This window comes from Crocuta crocuta, unplaced genomic scaffold, assembly GCF_008692635.1.
Source record: "Crocuta crocuta isolate KB4526 unplaced genomic scaffold, BGI_CrCroc_1.0 scaffold371, whole genome shotgun sequence".
Classification (NCBI taxonomy): Eukaryota; Metazoa; Chordata; class Mammalia; order Carnivora; family Hyaenidae; genus Crocuta; species Crocuta crocuta.
Window position 1 is genome coordinate 1,313,962 of NW_027530617.1, and position 15,220 is coordinate 1,329,181.

The following is a 15,220-nucleotide window of genomic DNA, read 5'->3' on the forward strand; positions in this document are numbered from 1 at the left end:
AGTATTAAATCATGCCCTTACTGTGCAATGTAAATCTAAAGTATTAATAAAATAAAGAATTCCAAGTGATTTATTCTGGTTTCCCAGAGGCTGGTCATTTTATTTTTACCTCCTACTGTTCTTATCCCTTGGGTAACAATCTAAGTACTCCTGATCTCTATAATGCTTTCTTCCTGCCTGTTCAATCTCTAAGAATTATTTCTTAATACCACAGATTTTGATGTGCCATGCTTTTTTTCCAATACCAAACATGACAGCAAACACAACTGAGGGTTAGATAGTATCTGAACATTTGCTAGAGTGTAGTGGTTATGGAATATGGGTCTCTCAGATTCAAGTCCTGGCTCTGTCACTCATTAGCTATATGCTCCAATCAATGACTAAATCTCTGTAACCCTCCACTGTAAAATGAGATCAGTCTTTTTTTATATATAAGGCTGTGGCAAAGAAGAGTTAAAGGAGATAATGCAACTAGTAGCTAGCACAGTGGATGGCACAAAATAAGCACTCAATAAGTGAAAGCTCTTGTAATTCAGTAGTAATTATCATTACCACTAACTGAATGCATTGGCAGTGCCAGACATTCAGTTAATTGCTATATATGCATTATCTATTTTAATGTAAGCCATCGTACAGTTCTTATGTTATTAATTTTTAAATTATTAATACTGAATGTGTGGTTGGCTCTAAGACCTAATTTTTGTTACACACAGTAAGCAAGTACTATGTGATCTTTTCAGAGGATCTAACATCTAAACTTTGTACCATTCAATGATAAATATTAAATGAGATACGACTTACATAATGAGATTGGTTTTCATGAGTGCTTTGTGGAAGTTAATATTCTTCCTTCACTATCACATCATATTTTTAACTAAGTAATAGATTCAATGAAGGCACAAATCGGCCATCCCAACTTGGACTACATTTGCTTTAAACTATACACATGTGCTTTAAACTTCTTTGAATTATGGGCCCTTGAAAATCTAATGAAAGATATGGATTAAAATCTGATAAAAATATCTCCCCAGGAGAAAATGTACAAATGAATGTATGGCTTACAATTTTGGACGTTCATGAATCTAAAACCCATCCATGGCTTTTGAACCAGAAGAAGATCTCCTGCTATAAAGCATATTAATCATATTCTCCGAACATGAGACTTTGCTCTGATGAGAACATTTTGAAATGGGAATGGATTATGCCAATTCTGGAAGCAGCCAGATACTGACCGGTTCTACCTCATGACTTCATTAATAGTTCAAATTCTCTGGCCCACATCCAAAGATGGTATTAATCAGTGACATCACTCAGAATCTAGCTCTCTTATATCTCTCTTTTTCTCATTGTTAAAAAAAAAAAATCTCCTAGAGAGAGACGTTAGGGGTACTTTCAAGTGGTAAGCTTTCTGGTTCTGCTTAGAAAGTGAACAGAAAGGGACTTTAGACTTAAGAGTTTCTGGTCCTTTTTTAATTTCCATTTGAGGGTTTCATCTCATTTAATCCTGGAATAATGAAGATGCAAATATGCTGCTGCTGCTGCAGCTGACGGTTAATATTTCACCACAAACTGCACTGCTGCATTAACACTACTAGTCTCTTGCAGCTTTCTATCCCTCTTCAGCCTTGATGAGGCAGGGTCAGGGAAGTAACCAAGAAAGTAGTAGCAAAGAAAGAGAAGTGGGTGCTCCCAAGCTCTTTCCTTTTAATTGTCTATGAATCAAGGGTTAATTTAACTTTTTTCATAATTAAGGACAACATGTGCTCTACATCACAACAAAGTAGCCACCACAATGTAATTGTTTTTAAAAACAATAAATACCAAGGTAGAGAGAATCAAAAGAAGAGGCATTTTCCTGATCTTTCCAAAATAAAAAAAAAAAAAAAGATTACTAATGGAAAAAAATGTGAGTATATGCAGAAATATATTCAGTGATCTATCACTTCATTTCAGTTTACATACATTTCTTTTAACTTTATTGTATAGAAATGCAACATACCATAGACATAGAATACTGAGGACCAACCAGTATACTGTACAAGAATGCCAGCTAAAGGCATTGCAATGACAGCTCCAGCATATGAACCTAAAGTAGAAAGAAGAATGGGAGGAAGGTAAGTGAAATAAATACAAATTCTTGACTTCATCTCATGTTTCTTGAGATGAGGTGTTTCCGCACCTAAGTGCATGCACATTTGTACCCCTGTATCTACAAATACATATATACATCTATATACACAGCCAGTGATACAGGACTACTTACCCAAGACACAAAAGAGGTCTAAAAGTAATGAGAGTATAATAAAAAATAAAGTAAAAAGACTATAATAAAATTTTCCATGAACAAACTTGAAAACTTAGATAAAATGGATGAACTAGAAAAAACACAAAACATAGAAGAAATAGAGGATTTAAGGAGACCAATAAGAATTAAAGAAATTGAAATGGTGGTCAAAAACCTTTGGGGTCAACACCCTCATGTACGCACACGTACGCATGCGCGCACACATGCAAACACACCCCAAATGGTTTTACAGTTGAACTTTATCAACTTCTGGTTCTTATGCAAGTTGTTCCTAAACTTTTCCCTACCACAATTATATCTGCATGTGGTACTCACCACAAAAGGAGGTGGTTGCCAATCTACTCCTCTCCAGAGGAGGAGCCCATTTGCTCCATATTCCATGACATGCTGGGTAGGTGACACCCTGTGATAGGGAAAGATATGTATCACCATTAAGATGCAGGGTCACTGAAAAATAAGCACATTCTCTTCTCTGAGGCTGTCTCCTTGGAACGGGCCCAAGGAATTAGGAGAGGCTGCTACTCACAGATCTTTGCTAATTCTGTCAAATTTCACTTTAAAAACTTTCAGCCCAGATCAAGGAAGACATGGCTTCTTTTCAGTGACCTGTCCAAATTCTCCCCAGCCCTCAAGGATTGCTCCATTCATCTGCACCTCTGAACAGCTTGAGAACTGCGGAGGGCGTTTTCATGAAGCATTAAGCACAGTGATTCCCAAATATAAGGAATCTATATAGAAGAAGGTAAAGCTTAGATCCTTGAAGCTCACACTTCCTAAGAGTTGTATCTAGAACTTAAGACCTTTAAAATTATTATCCATTTTGTGTTATTTTGATCCTACCAAGTTTGTCTTTCTTTTGGAGAGAAGGGTCTTAATGCTTTATCTGATTTATCTACTCCCACTATCCTTCAGGAGAATTCTGAATTCCCAAAGAATATAGTCAATGAAATATTTTAGTGAAAACTCAAATCATGACGCAAGTCCAACAGGGACTTGGTATAAAACTCCCAAAAGGTATTAATTCAAGTTATCACCAGCAAAGGATGGACTCAGAAATTCCTATCACAGCATACTAACCAAAGTGCTTGTCCTTTTTTTTTTTTTTAAGTGAAATAGTCATTAACAATTCTTTAGTACCACTCAATTCTCAAGAAGGGGAAGCAAGCAGCCATAGTTGTACTTTAGCATTATTTAAACACAAAATATCTGATTGGCTGGATTTTCCAAGTTTTTTAAGCATACTATGCAGACAGAAACTTATAAAATGTTTACTTGTAGCAAGACAAAGATAATCTGCTAGTTCTGATTAACATGCCAACCTTAAGATGGTGCCATTCTGTGGTTCCATACCTCAACAAGTCCCTGCAATATCCTAACAAAGATGACACACCCATAATGCACTCTGGCTGCTGATGGGATTAGCATATTCAGTGTAGAGGTAAGAAGTATGGCAGCTCCAAAAACTCTGAAAAAGAAAAGGAGTTAATAGTTCTAAATACCTAGATTAAGTTAATTAAAAGCAATTTTAAGTTACATTGTTTTTTCTCAAAGAATAAAATGTGCTCTGGACTTGATTGGCTAGCCACTGCAAATAAAGACTGTGACTATCTTGGAATGTTATATTATTGAAACACAAGAAATAAAAGAAAGATTCAAGAAATCCAGTTATATTTTCTTGTATTTCTTTTCTTCGTGGATCTAAGCAAAAATTGCAAATAAGTAACAAATCATTGTATATGTTTTTGGTTTATATCTCAGTCCACAATATAAGCTGTTTACAGGCAAGAGGAGATTTTTTTTTTCAGATATACTGTTATATCCTCATTACAGCACAATGCCTGACACATAGTAGATATTCACTGAAAAGGTGTCAAAATAATAATAATAAATGCCTGAATGTCTCACATTATACAACTATTTTCAACAAATTTAGAAGCTGCATATATATAAAAATTTTATGAGTATAATTACATTTTAAATACCCCAAGAACTCTCATGATCAGATTGAACAGCACATGTATTTATAGTGAAAATAACTATTACTTAATACACATTTTTTCTTTTTTGTGTGTGTGTGAGTGGGGATACTGTCTGAGGCACACCTCTAGCTGTGTACGTACACATAATGATTCAGGAAAGAATTACTGGCACTCTGGCGCTCACACCTTCATCCACCTACAAGCAAAAAACCACTCTTTTTTTCAATATATCTTTCATAATGTTCATACTAATTAAGAAAAATACCCCCTTAACTGGGTAGCTTTAGAATATTCTCTTGCAGAGAAGTATGGGGACACACTATCTTCTAATGAGCTAATTTGTGTGTTCTGTGCAAGTTTTTTCTCTCTCTCTCTCTCTTCTTATGTTTATTTATTTTTGAGAGAGAGAAAGAGACAGATCCCAAGCAGGGGAAGGGGCAGAGAGAGATGGGGACACAGAATCTGAAGCAGGCTCCAGGCTCCAAGCTGTCAGCACAGAGCCCAACGTGGGGCTTGAACTCAGAAACTGTGAGATCATGACCTGAGCAGAAGTTGGATGCTTAACCAACTGAGCCTGGAACGGACTGAGCCACCAGGCTCCCTGTGCAAGTTTTCTCAAGTCGACCATTGAGCCTTGAATTCAGTGAAGATTGTTGCCTCATAGAAACTCTGATTCTTGCATGGGACACATGTAAGTGTAAGAGTCAAAGCCTGGAGTTTCTGCAAGGGGACTTGATCATTATTAATCAGCTCCTAAAATTTGAGAAATGACTGTATGAAAGGCTGAAGTGGATCAGCTGTTTTTCTATGAATCATCAATCAGGTCAAATACTTTTGTTTACTTCATGTAACCTAATATCTTCCTGTCCTCAATGGCTTCTCAGGAAGTAAAATACCTGTTTCGCTCTTCCTCTCTGCTCTTTGCTGAATAGGTATCTTTAGGTTTGAGTCAAAGAATGACTTTTTTCCTGAATGTCTGTCACAAAAGAGGAACTTCCTATTTCTAAAAATGATTACTCTCATTAAAATGCCACACATTCAGTGACATTAAACTTCTGCCAAACATGGATTTATGTTTTCAGAAAAGAAATGCAAAATCCTGTGAGCTGTCTTTATAAAAGTCCAAAATTGTTATAAAAATTGATTTAAAATGTATTTTCACTAATTATTACCTTTCAGTTAAAAGAATTTCAACCTCTCTTAAAAAATGCAATCCCAAAGTTTTTGTGTGCAAATCCCAGGACATTTTGGAGGTTTCCTTTAAGGCTGATAGAAAATGGGAGGAAAATGTATAGGGCGTGTTTCCTGGACCTAGTGGTAAATGGTGCATGTTTCCAAAGGCCGGTCTGATGAACATGTTTCTATTGTTCTGGAAGTGTGAATGTTTTACCTGTGTAACAGAGAGGATGAAGGCAGGAAGGGCAAATGACATTGAAGTTTTGGACATATGGGTAGGTTCTCTAGGTACTGCCAGTCTCATGCTGCTGTATCTTTCTATAGTTGTATCTCACTTTGCTTATTATCCTCAATACTGAAGAGACTGACCCTGTTTCAGGCTTTAAGGATAATGAGAACCAGAACTACGTAAGGCAACAGGGTTTTTGAAAGTGCTTGTATGAGTTATACATCTACCCCATTTAGCCCTTCAAAAGAATCTCTTCACACTGTTGTCCATGAACCAGCTGCAACAGAATTCCCTGGAGTGCTTATTAAAAATGTAGATTTTTCACACAAGAGTTTCCAAATCAGACTGTGCTAAGAATGAAGCCTGAAATTCTGTGTTTTAATAAGAAACCCAGGTGATAATTTTGCATGCTAAGTTTGTCAAAACAAAAAAAAAAAAACCCCACCATAAGGTATATATCCAGGCTTATCTAATATGTGTGTCTTCTTTTCCAACAATTTTTTGAAAGTATGATGCATGAAGTTTATTTTCTATGCATATAACTTGCAACCATTTCTCCCCATTTGAAGTGTTTTAAAATATGGCTGTCTCTAGACATGTCAGAGAGAGAGGACTTTTATCCATTCTATAGCTCAGGATTCTTCAGCCTCCACACTATTTGTATTTCTGGATGAATGCTTCTTTGTTGTGGGGCACTGTGCATTGTATGATGTTTAGCAGCACCCACGGCCTTTATGCGCTAGATGTAGTAGCATTGGCTCCCAAGTTGTAACAACCAAAAAGTCTACAAAAATTGCAAAATGTCCCTTGGGGGACAAAATCATCCAACAGTAGAAATGAATCAATCATGAACTGTTCATTAAGTGTCCATTACAGTTAGACCTAAATCTAATAAATGCTTCTTCAATTTGCTAAACACCAGGCTAACACTTCACATGCCATAAAATCTCCACAACCACTTAACAACCCATGTCATTGGTTGCCATATATTATTAATATACCCATTTTATAGATAAACAAACTAAGCCTCAGATAAGTGAAATCAGTTGCACAAGTCGCTAACCAGTTCCAAGTAGAAGAACCCTGGTTCAAATCTAGTCTGTCTGATTCCAAAGCCAGTTGGTTTTACCCCTAGAGTTTTCATCTGATTATGCACACATGTAGTTAGCAATGTGTTTCAGGATTCTCATTGTAAATTTAAATAGTAATCTTCACAAAGCTACTTGAACTCACCCTACTACTCCTGAAAGAAAACACCAACAGATCACTTTCAAAGTTTACTTCCCACTCTCACCCTAAAGAGTGTTTCTAATAATATAATCATATGACATTTTAAATGTTCCTAATTGCAAATGCCTAGATTGTTTTAACTATCCATTTTTCATTATGAGTTGCTATTGGATCATAGAAGTGCACTGACATTTTTTCTATTTAAAAATAAAATCCATCAGACTTTTCAGAACCTCACTTTCTTTTTTAAATTTTATATAATTGTTACCCAAATCAATATCCAAGTACTTACAAATCTGCTTATCAAAATTCTTGCCCAGTATGGGAAGCTTTCACACTTTCTCTTCCTGGGCTACACATAGCCAAAATTAAAGCAGCCACTTCATTCAACATTCATTTATTCATTCACACTCCAATTCTTTGTGAGACTGTATTCAGAGTATGGTGCTGTGCTGAGAAGGAAAAGGAAGCTAAGCCTTACAGAACAATTACTATAATCTCTCTACCTACATTAATTCATTTAATCGTCACCTCTCTGAGTCACACTTTCTTCTCATTTTACAAATAGGAAAATGGAGGGGCGCCTGGGTGGCTTAGTCGGTTAGGCATCCGACTTTCGCTTAGGTCATGATCTCGCGGTTCGTGGGTTCGAGCCCCGCGTCGGGCTCTGTGCTGACTGCCAGCTCAGAGCCTGGAGCCTGTTTCAGTCTGTGACTCCCTCTCTCTCTGACCCTCCCCTGCTCACGCTGTCTCTCTCTCTCTCCTAGAAATAAATGAAAAAAATTAAAAAAAAAAACAACAAATAGGAAAATGGAGACAAGAATTATATAAGATAAAAGCAAGCAGCAGAGTGGAGATTGGCATCTAGGGCTCTCTGATGTGAAAATCTGTGCTCTTTTGCCAATATGGTCTACTAGGCACTCAGGAGAAAATATAAGGATGGTCCTTGATGCATTAGGAGAAAGAAAGAGATAAGTAGCAAGAGACAGCTTAAACCAAAGCTCATAACAGGAGTACAAACGAAAAGCAAAAAAGGGAAAATTCCATTCCAGCTGGGGTGACCAAGAAGCAAGCCCTTCATAGGGATACTTTCAGGTTGGGGCTTAGAAGATGAGTGTTAAAAGAAGAAGGAAAAGGAGAAGGAGAAGGAAAAGAAGGAGGAAGAGGAGGAAGAGGAGGAGGCAGAGGAGGAGGAGGAGGAAAATTCCAAAAAGAGGAAGTAGATCAGCAAAGGTTCAAACACATGAAAGAGATTTCATTATATATCAGAAACTCGGCCAGTATTTAAAATGGCTGGACACGGTAGTACTCTGTACCCTGAGTAAGAGAAGTAAAAATATCAAGGGTGAGATTGTGAACAAGGAATTAGTAAGGAGGGTGTGAAGAAATGCAGATTGAACAAGGAAGGGAAGAGCAGGGTCTGTAAGTCCATGACATCTTGGAGATGATGTAGCTTAGAGTGATTATAGAAGATAATCAGTGATCAAGCCCTTAAAGTGAAATAAGCAAAATCTGATTGGAATTAAGGGGCAAGGGATCATTAAGGCCAGGGAGACATAAAGTGATCAGGATCCACGGAACTTTAGGGAAGTTGAGGGACTGTAAAGAAGCAAGGCACCAAAGTCACTAAAGGGTGATAGAAGGGGAAACAGATGATACAAAAATTTTTATAAGACTCTAGCTTTGTCATTTAATAACTGTGTGACTGGCAAGTTATGTAACTTCTCTGGGTGTCTCATTCCTTGTCTATAAAAAAGGGCAGAGCTGTGTAATAGTCAAGAGGACGAATACTAAGGCTAGACTGCCTGGGTTTGAAGATCATTTCTGTCATGTGTTACTCGAGTGATCTTGAGCTATTTATTTAACTGACTATGCTTCATTCCTTGTCTGCAAAATGAGGACATTAACAGAACCTATGTGTTATTACCAGTAAAGCACCCAGAAGAATGTCTGGCATATCCTAAGCATTTAAGGGGTATTAAGATTTGTACAAAGATGATATTAATATATTATATGTCATAAGACTGCTGTGAGACTAAAAATAATGCACTTAAAGGGCTCAGACTGGTGCCTGGCACATAAAAATAAATCCATAAATGTGAGCCATTCAAATAGAAATAATAAAAAATAGCCAATAGTTATTGAATTGTTAGTGTATGTCAGTCACTGTTCTAGATTCTCATTTTAAACTAACCATAATATCAGAAAGCTGCTACTGCTATCCTTATTTCACAGAATCAGAAATTATTTCCTAGAATAGCTATGTGCAAGTAAGTTTAAATAACTTGCTATAGTCACATAGATATAAGTGGAGAATTATGGTTTATATTTACTCAGTCTGATTGTAGATCCTGGATACTTAACTGCTAAATTCTATGTCTTTTAATAGCAGCAGAACTAATACACGATTCCAGAAGAATCGGATAAAATAACAATTTTGAAAGACAAAAACTTGCTGAATAATGGATGATAGCAGCAGTGAGGAGTAAAAAAAGGATTCTACTCCTGTCCCATGTTCCAAAGTCATTAAATAGAGAAGTTTATTTAGGGAGGGTTTTGTGTTTTTATGAGCAAAGTCTAGGTTTTAAAAGAGAAATGGAAGAAACAGAACTAAGTGTAGAATCAAAGTTCCAGAGTATAAAATAGTGGTTTTCGGATTTCATCGTTCATGATCATCACTTTAGCAGGCTTGTTAAAACACAGATTTCGGGGGCACCTGGGTGCCTTATTTGATTGAATGTCTGACTTGGACTCAGGTCATGAGTTCAAACCCCACATCGGGCTCTGTGCTGACAGCTCAGAGCCTGGAGCCTGCTTTGGATTCTGTGTCTGCCCCTCCCCGGCTCCCATTCTGTTCTCTCTGTCCCTTGAAAGTGAATAAACATTACAAATATTTTTAAAACAACACAGATTTTGGGGTGCCCAAGCTTCGAGTTCAGTAGGTTTCTGTGGGTCCTGAGAATTTGCATTTCTAACTAGTTCCCAGGTGATGCTGACATTAATTTTCCTGTCTTGAGAATCATTGGTTTAGCAGGACTAGGCTAGATATTCCCCTAAGACATCACAAAAAGGACACATCTGGGACAGAGTTGGGGAAAAGCCTAAAATGGACAGTGGTAGACATAGCTAGAAAAGGTGGGTTGCCTTTAATGATAGAAGGGAGTGGCAAGAATGAAATGGAAACACCTGCTGAAAGAGACAATATCTCTCACAAAACATAAATTGTAATTTGAGGGCTGGATCAAGAACAAAAGTGAGGTTCTCTGGCCTGATTTTAACTCCCCTCACTGGCCAAATCAACTGAGCAGCTGTCACATTTTTCTTGGGGACATATAAACAGCAAAACATAATACTAAGAATAAAAGCTGCAGTTATGTTGTGTGAATTCAAATTCCAACTCTAATTTCGTTCTAGGGACAACCTTGGACAAGTTATTACTTAAATTCTCTAAGCCTCACTTTTTCCATTTGTAAAATGGAAATAATAAGTTTTCATACTTCGAAGGACTATGATGAAGATTAAATAAGTCAATTATGAAAAGGGGACAGTGCCTGGTTCATAGTGTGTGTGGTTTATAAATATCATCTATCATTACATGGACATTTCCCAACATTCAATAGAGTTTCCAGAGAATTGTTATTCTTTGCCCTTTTTTTCCAGACTGCTTTTGGCCTAGTTAAATAGTATTATTTTTATAACAACAGACTCAGATGTCATCTTGAGATTTTAGCAGCTTAAAGTGCATGAAGACATCTACTGAAAATCCTCTCTTCCATTGTGAAGGCACACAGAATTGATTGAACTACAGCAGCGTCCCATTCTGTACCTCAATAGACCATCTAAAATATCTGGCAGGAAACAAAACATAATTTTAGTGTACAGCATTGTCTAAATGAATTATACCTGTCTTAGTAACTCTCCACCCTATCTCTAATAACTACCAACCAGACACACACACACACACACACACACACACACACACCTCTTTTTTCAGCTAATCTCCTCTCAGATATTTCTCAAGCACTGTAGATTGCCTTTATAAGACTTAACTCAAGAGATCACATGTTCCCTTACCCCCTGCATTATTTGCGTCTCTTGCGGAACACGGTCAGTATCTTTATTTCACTTTTTCAACTCCCATGATGCTAGCAAAATGCTTTGTATATGATACGCTTTTAAGAAATGACCATTCAGTTACTTTTGTAGAAAGGCTTTAAAGAGAAGGCAATGATAATTTCCCTTCCTGAGATGTATGTGTATGATAAAAGATTCTTCTTTGAACCTTTGTTATCCCAATATCCTTTTCGATCAATTGACCACGTATATATTCTTGAGCTTTTAGTAAGCATGAACTGCTGTTCCGGGTATCCTAATAATCCTAGGAAGCTGAGTTACTCTCATAGAATAACTGTAGGATGTCAGCTATGGACTAGAGTTTAGAGTATTTATCCTATGGATAAATCCTCACTTGAGATAGTTGCTGAGTTCAAATATGTGGCCCAGACTGGCTTCATCCTTAAGTCTTCTGAACAAGTCTGTAGAATCTCCCGAAACCAACTGCCTTTATACTTTCTGTTTATCACAGCATCCTCATCAGCCTATATATATATATATATATATATATTCAATGCTTATATATTATATTATTATATATTATATTATTAATATATATATTATATATATTCAATGCTTATATTTCTTTTTGTAACATCAGGCCAAATGAAACTAATGACTATCAAGCACAATACAATATACACAAAGATGTTAAATATTGATAAATGGTGGGATTCTTCAAGACGACAATATGTCATCTCTGAAGCATCACCACCGAATTTAATTATGAAAGCAGAGCTTTAGAAAGAGTGGTTTCAAAGACTGATGAGGATGCTGTGATAAACAGAAAGGATATATATATATCCTTCTCAACAGAAAGTAATAGACTTTACATTTAATATTCATGTGAGTTTCATGATCTTTAGTGCTGGTTTCAACTTTGACACATAATTGTATCTCATAGCACTGCTGCCCTGAAAATAGTTTCCCCCATAATAGGTTTTCCAGGCTTATCTTCTGATTAGAAGACTCGTCTAAAAACCAAAACCATACCAAAAAAAATGCTTTAAATTATTCCACAGCCATGTTCTTCCCTATGGACCTAGCTCAGCACTAAGGAATACAGTGAAATTTTGTAAGACACTATTAAAGAAAAATATTTTAAAGAACACGGTAAAGGTATTTAACAGGAGAAATGTGCTTAGAAAAGAAGCATATCCTTTGAAATCAGACATACTGGGGTTGATATCCCAACTCTTCCTCCTACCAGCTAGTGATATTTGAGGAAATAACAACCATTCTGTGTTCAGTTCTCTCATCAGTAAAATAAGTGTTAAGAATATCTGCCTTCCAGGGGCGCCTGGGTGGCTCAATTGGTTGAGCATCTGACTTCGGCTCAGGTCATGATCTCACGGTTTGTGGGTTCGAGCCCCGTGTCGGGCTCTGTGCTGACAGCTAGCTCAGAGCCTGGAGCCTGCTTCAGATTCTGTGTCTCCCTCTCTCTGACTCTCCCCTGCTTACTCTCTCTCTCTCTCTCTTTCTCTAAGAAATAAATAAAACATTAAAAATTAAAAAAAAAAAAAAGAATATCTGCCTTCCAGAGTGTTTCTCTGAGGAAGAAAGATCATGTGTATAAAAAGGTTAGTGATACATGTGTTTAGGCTTCTGTTCAATTTTAATTTCATCTGCCTCCTGAAATGGGAAACTAAGGCAGTTACAAAAACAATTTATAACCCATATCCTCTCTCTTCCTACCCCAATACAAAGGTGCTATTTAGGGAGAGATAGAAACTTTATCCCTGAATGATCTACTTCACATTGATTGAAAAGCTTTTCTGATATTCACTCGGCTCTCTCCATTGTACATGGTTAGAGTGTCTCTTCTGTGTTTCCATTCAGTTGGGCTGGCTTTATTTTTCCCCACATTAATCTAAAAGCTAGATTTCTAGACTCTTCTTAACTACAGGGAAAGAGAAGGTTGTCCTCTACTCCATCACATAAAGCAATCGTGTTACTCCTGACTTCAGTGGGCCTATGCGACTTTTCAGGTTCATTTTTACAAAATTTTGTCTTTTGAAATTTCATTGTGGGTGTTTTCAGGTATATTTTCAATGTTTCTCAATAGGCCGAGTGCTAAATTTAATAACATCAAATAATAACATAGTTTGTTTGAGAATATTTTAATGAATGGTGATTATAGAATAGAAATGTAAGATTCTATTCAATATAGGTAACAAACTACACATTTGCAAAATTAAGCTGACTTCTGATTTATATTTTCAGATTTATTTTGTTCTGTTGTTTGCTTTATAACCCATGGCAGTTCAGAAACTCACTTAAGGTCCTATCCTCCACTTATTCTGAGTAAAGGTGAATAATGTATAGGCAAATACGTATTATGCTTTACATTAAAAAACATCTTCTAGAAATAAATTTCCCCAAATAAACTTCTTTTTCCCATTTTTAATGTATTATTTTACTTTCTGAATTGCAAATCTAAGTCCTCTAGAATATCAGGTAGTATTTATGTCAATAAATATAATATCAGGCAATATATTCATGTCAGTACTACACCTAAAAGAAACCCATCATCGAAAATTCTGACAAATTAAAAAAAAAAAATTTCTGCAATAAACTAAACCATTTATTTCACTGAACAAATAATCAAACCGTTGAGTTATTAAATAGATAAATATTGCCAAACTTCAAATTCCGTACAATAAGCTGAATCTCAACTAGCATATTTCATTTTGCTTAAAGTCCCTCTCCTTATAATCGACAGCTAAAGTCCTACCTGAAAAACCCACTCGAGTGTGAACACAAGTCAGAGATGGGTGTCAGTAAGTAGGCCAAGACAAAAAGGCAAAGAAATGAAAAATCTGAACGTTTCAATGCCTTAAGAACAGGATTAGAAACTGATGGGTGCTCTCTATTTCTCGCAGAACATCATTATAACATCTGTGAAATAAAATAAGAGCCATTTGCTTATTAAGATTGCTTTTCAAAATGATAAACCACTTGAAAATGACTTAAAATTATTGTTTTCCTCATGATTTCCCCTGCAGCAAATGACACACTAAAATGAATTCAGTTTGCCTATTTTCAAGTTAAATCCTAATTTCTACTTGTTTTTCCTCTACTTGTTACACACACACACACGCACACGCACACACGCACACATTTCTTTGTCTTCCAGTGTGAAATGATTATATTCTTGTACGCTGAATAACTTTAAGAACACTGGTGTGTGTGTGCATGTGTGGTAGGAGAGTCTATATTATTAAACAGATTCCCCAAATTGAGAAGCATATAGTATCCCCCATACAGAAATGTTCGAAAAAGCAAATGCAATTGCTGAAAATGTGCATCATTTTCTCATCCCCTGCCTGATGATTAACATTCAGGGGGGTCCAGAGTGAGTTAGCCGGGAAATCTCAGTCATATTATTGCTCTCTTCCCCCAACCACAAACAACACCAGGTTTGTTTGAAAATCCCACTCAGAGGATTTCCCCGGAAGAGGGGACAGTACCACTGGTGACCTGTCACTCCTACAGATGCTATCCATTTTCCCCAAATCAATCAATCCATTTCCATTTGGGCAGTGGCTTGTCCCTTAACAGGGAACTAGTGTTCCTCACCGCAGGTGTGGCACTAATCCTCTCCTAGAGGGTTTGTAGGAATAGACTGATTCAGGCTGTTTAATCTATTTAATCTAATCAAATCAGGGCTCAGGCGCCTCCCTTTGTCACATCTGATGCCCTGGTCCCACGTTTAAAAAGGAATACACAAGCACAAGCCAGCCCTCTGGGTCCCTTGGTACATCATTAAGTTGTAAAAATGACTTCATCACTCATGACAGAGAAATGAGACAGCCCCAACAGTGGCATATGGCGGCGAGAGAATCATTTTACCAGCTGCCCACCTGACTCTCTCCTCCCTCAAAATCACGTCCCTCCCCTCTAGAGACTGCCTCTGCACCGCAGTATGGTGGATGTGGCCGCCGCAGGGGAAGCCAGAGCTAGTAAGGGGTGAGAGGCGCGAATAGAAGGAAAGAGAAGCTCATGTCAGCAAACCACGTGCAAGCCCTTAGGGACCCCTCCCCCTCTCAATCCATCTATTTATCTTGTGCAAAGGGTATTTTCTTTTGTCAGAAAAAGGAAGGTCTCTTCCGTGTCGTCCCAGACACATAACCTAGAAAGCCCACAATGGAAACGTGGTGAGATGCTTGATAGGTTGCTAAATGAGTG

The 15,220-nt window shown here is 37.1% G+C and overlaps 1 protein-coding gene across 1 annotated transcript in view; it reads right to left on the reverse strand.

Annotated features, from left to right (window-relative positions):
* SLC17A6 (solute carrier family 17 member 6) overlaps window positions 1–15,220 on the reverse strand; it is a 37,600-nt gene that overhangs the window by 11,592 nt on the left and 10,788 nt on the right. Inside the window, exons 4-6 of the mRNA XM_077768059.1 lie at window positions 3,656–3,770; window positions 2,621–2,708; window positions 2,000–2,086 (exon numbers count right to left, since the gene is read on the reverse strand). Of these exons, the coding sequence (XP_077624185.1) occupies window positions 2,000–2,086; window positions 2,621–2,708; window positions 3,656–3,770 (290 nt within the window). The remainder of the gene's footprint in view (window positions 1–1,999; window positions 2,087–2,620; window positions 2,709–3,655; window positions 3,771–15,220) is intronic.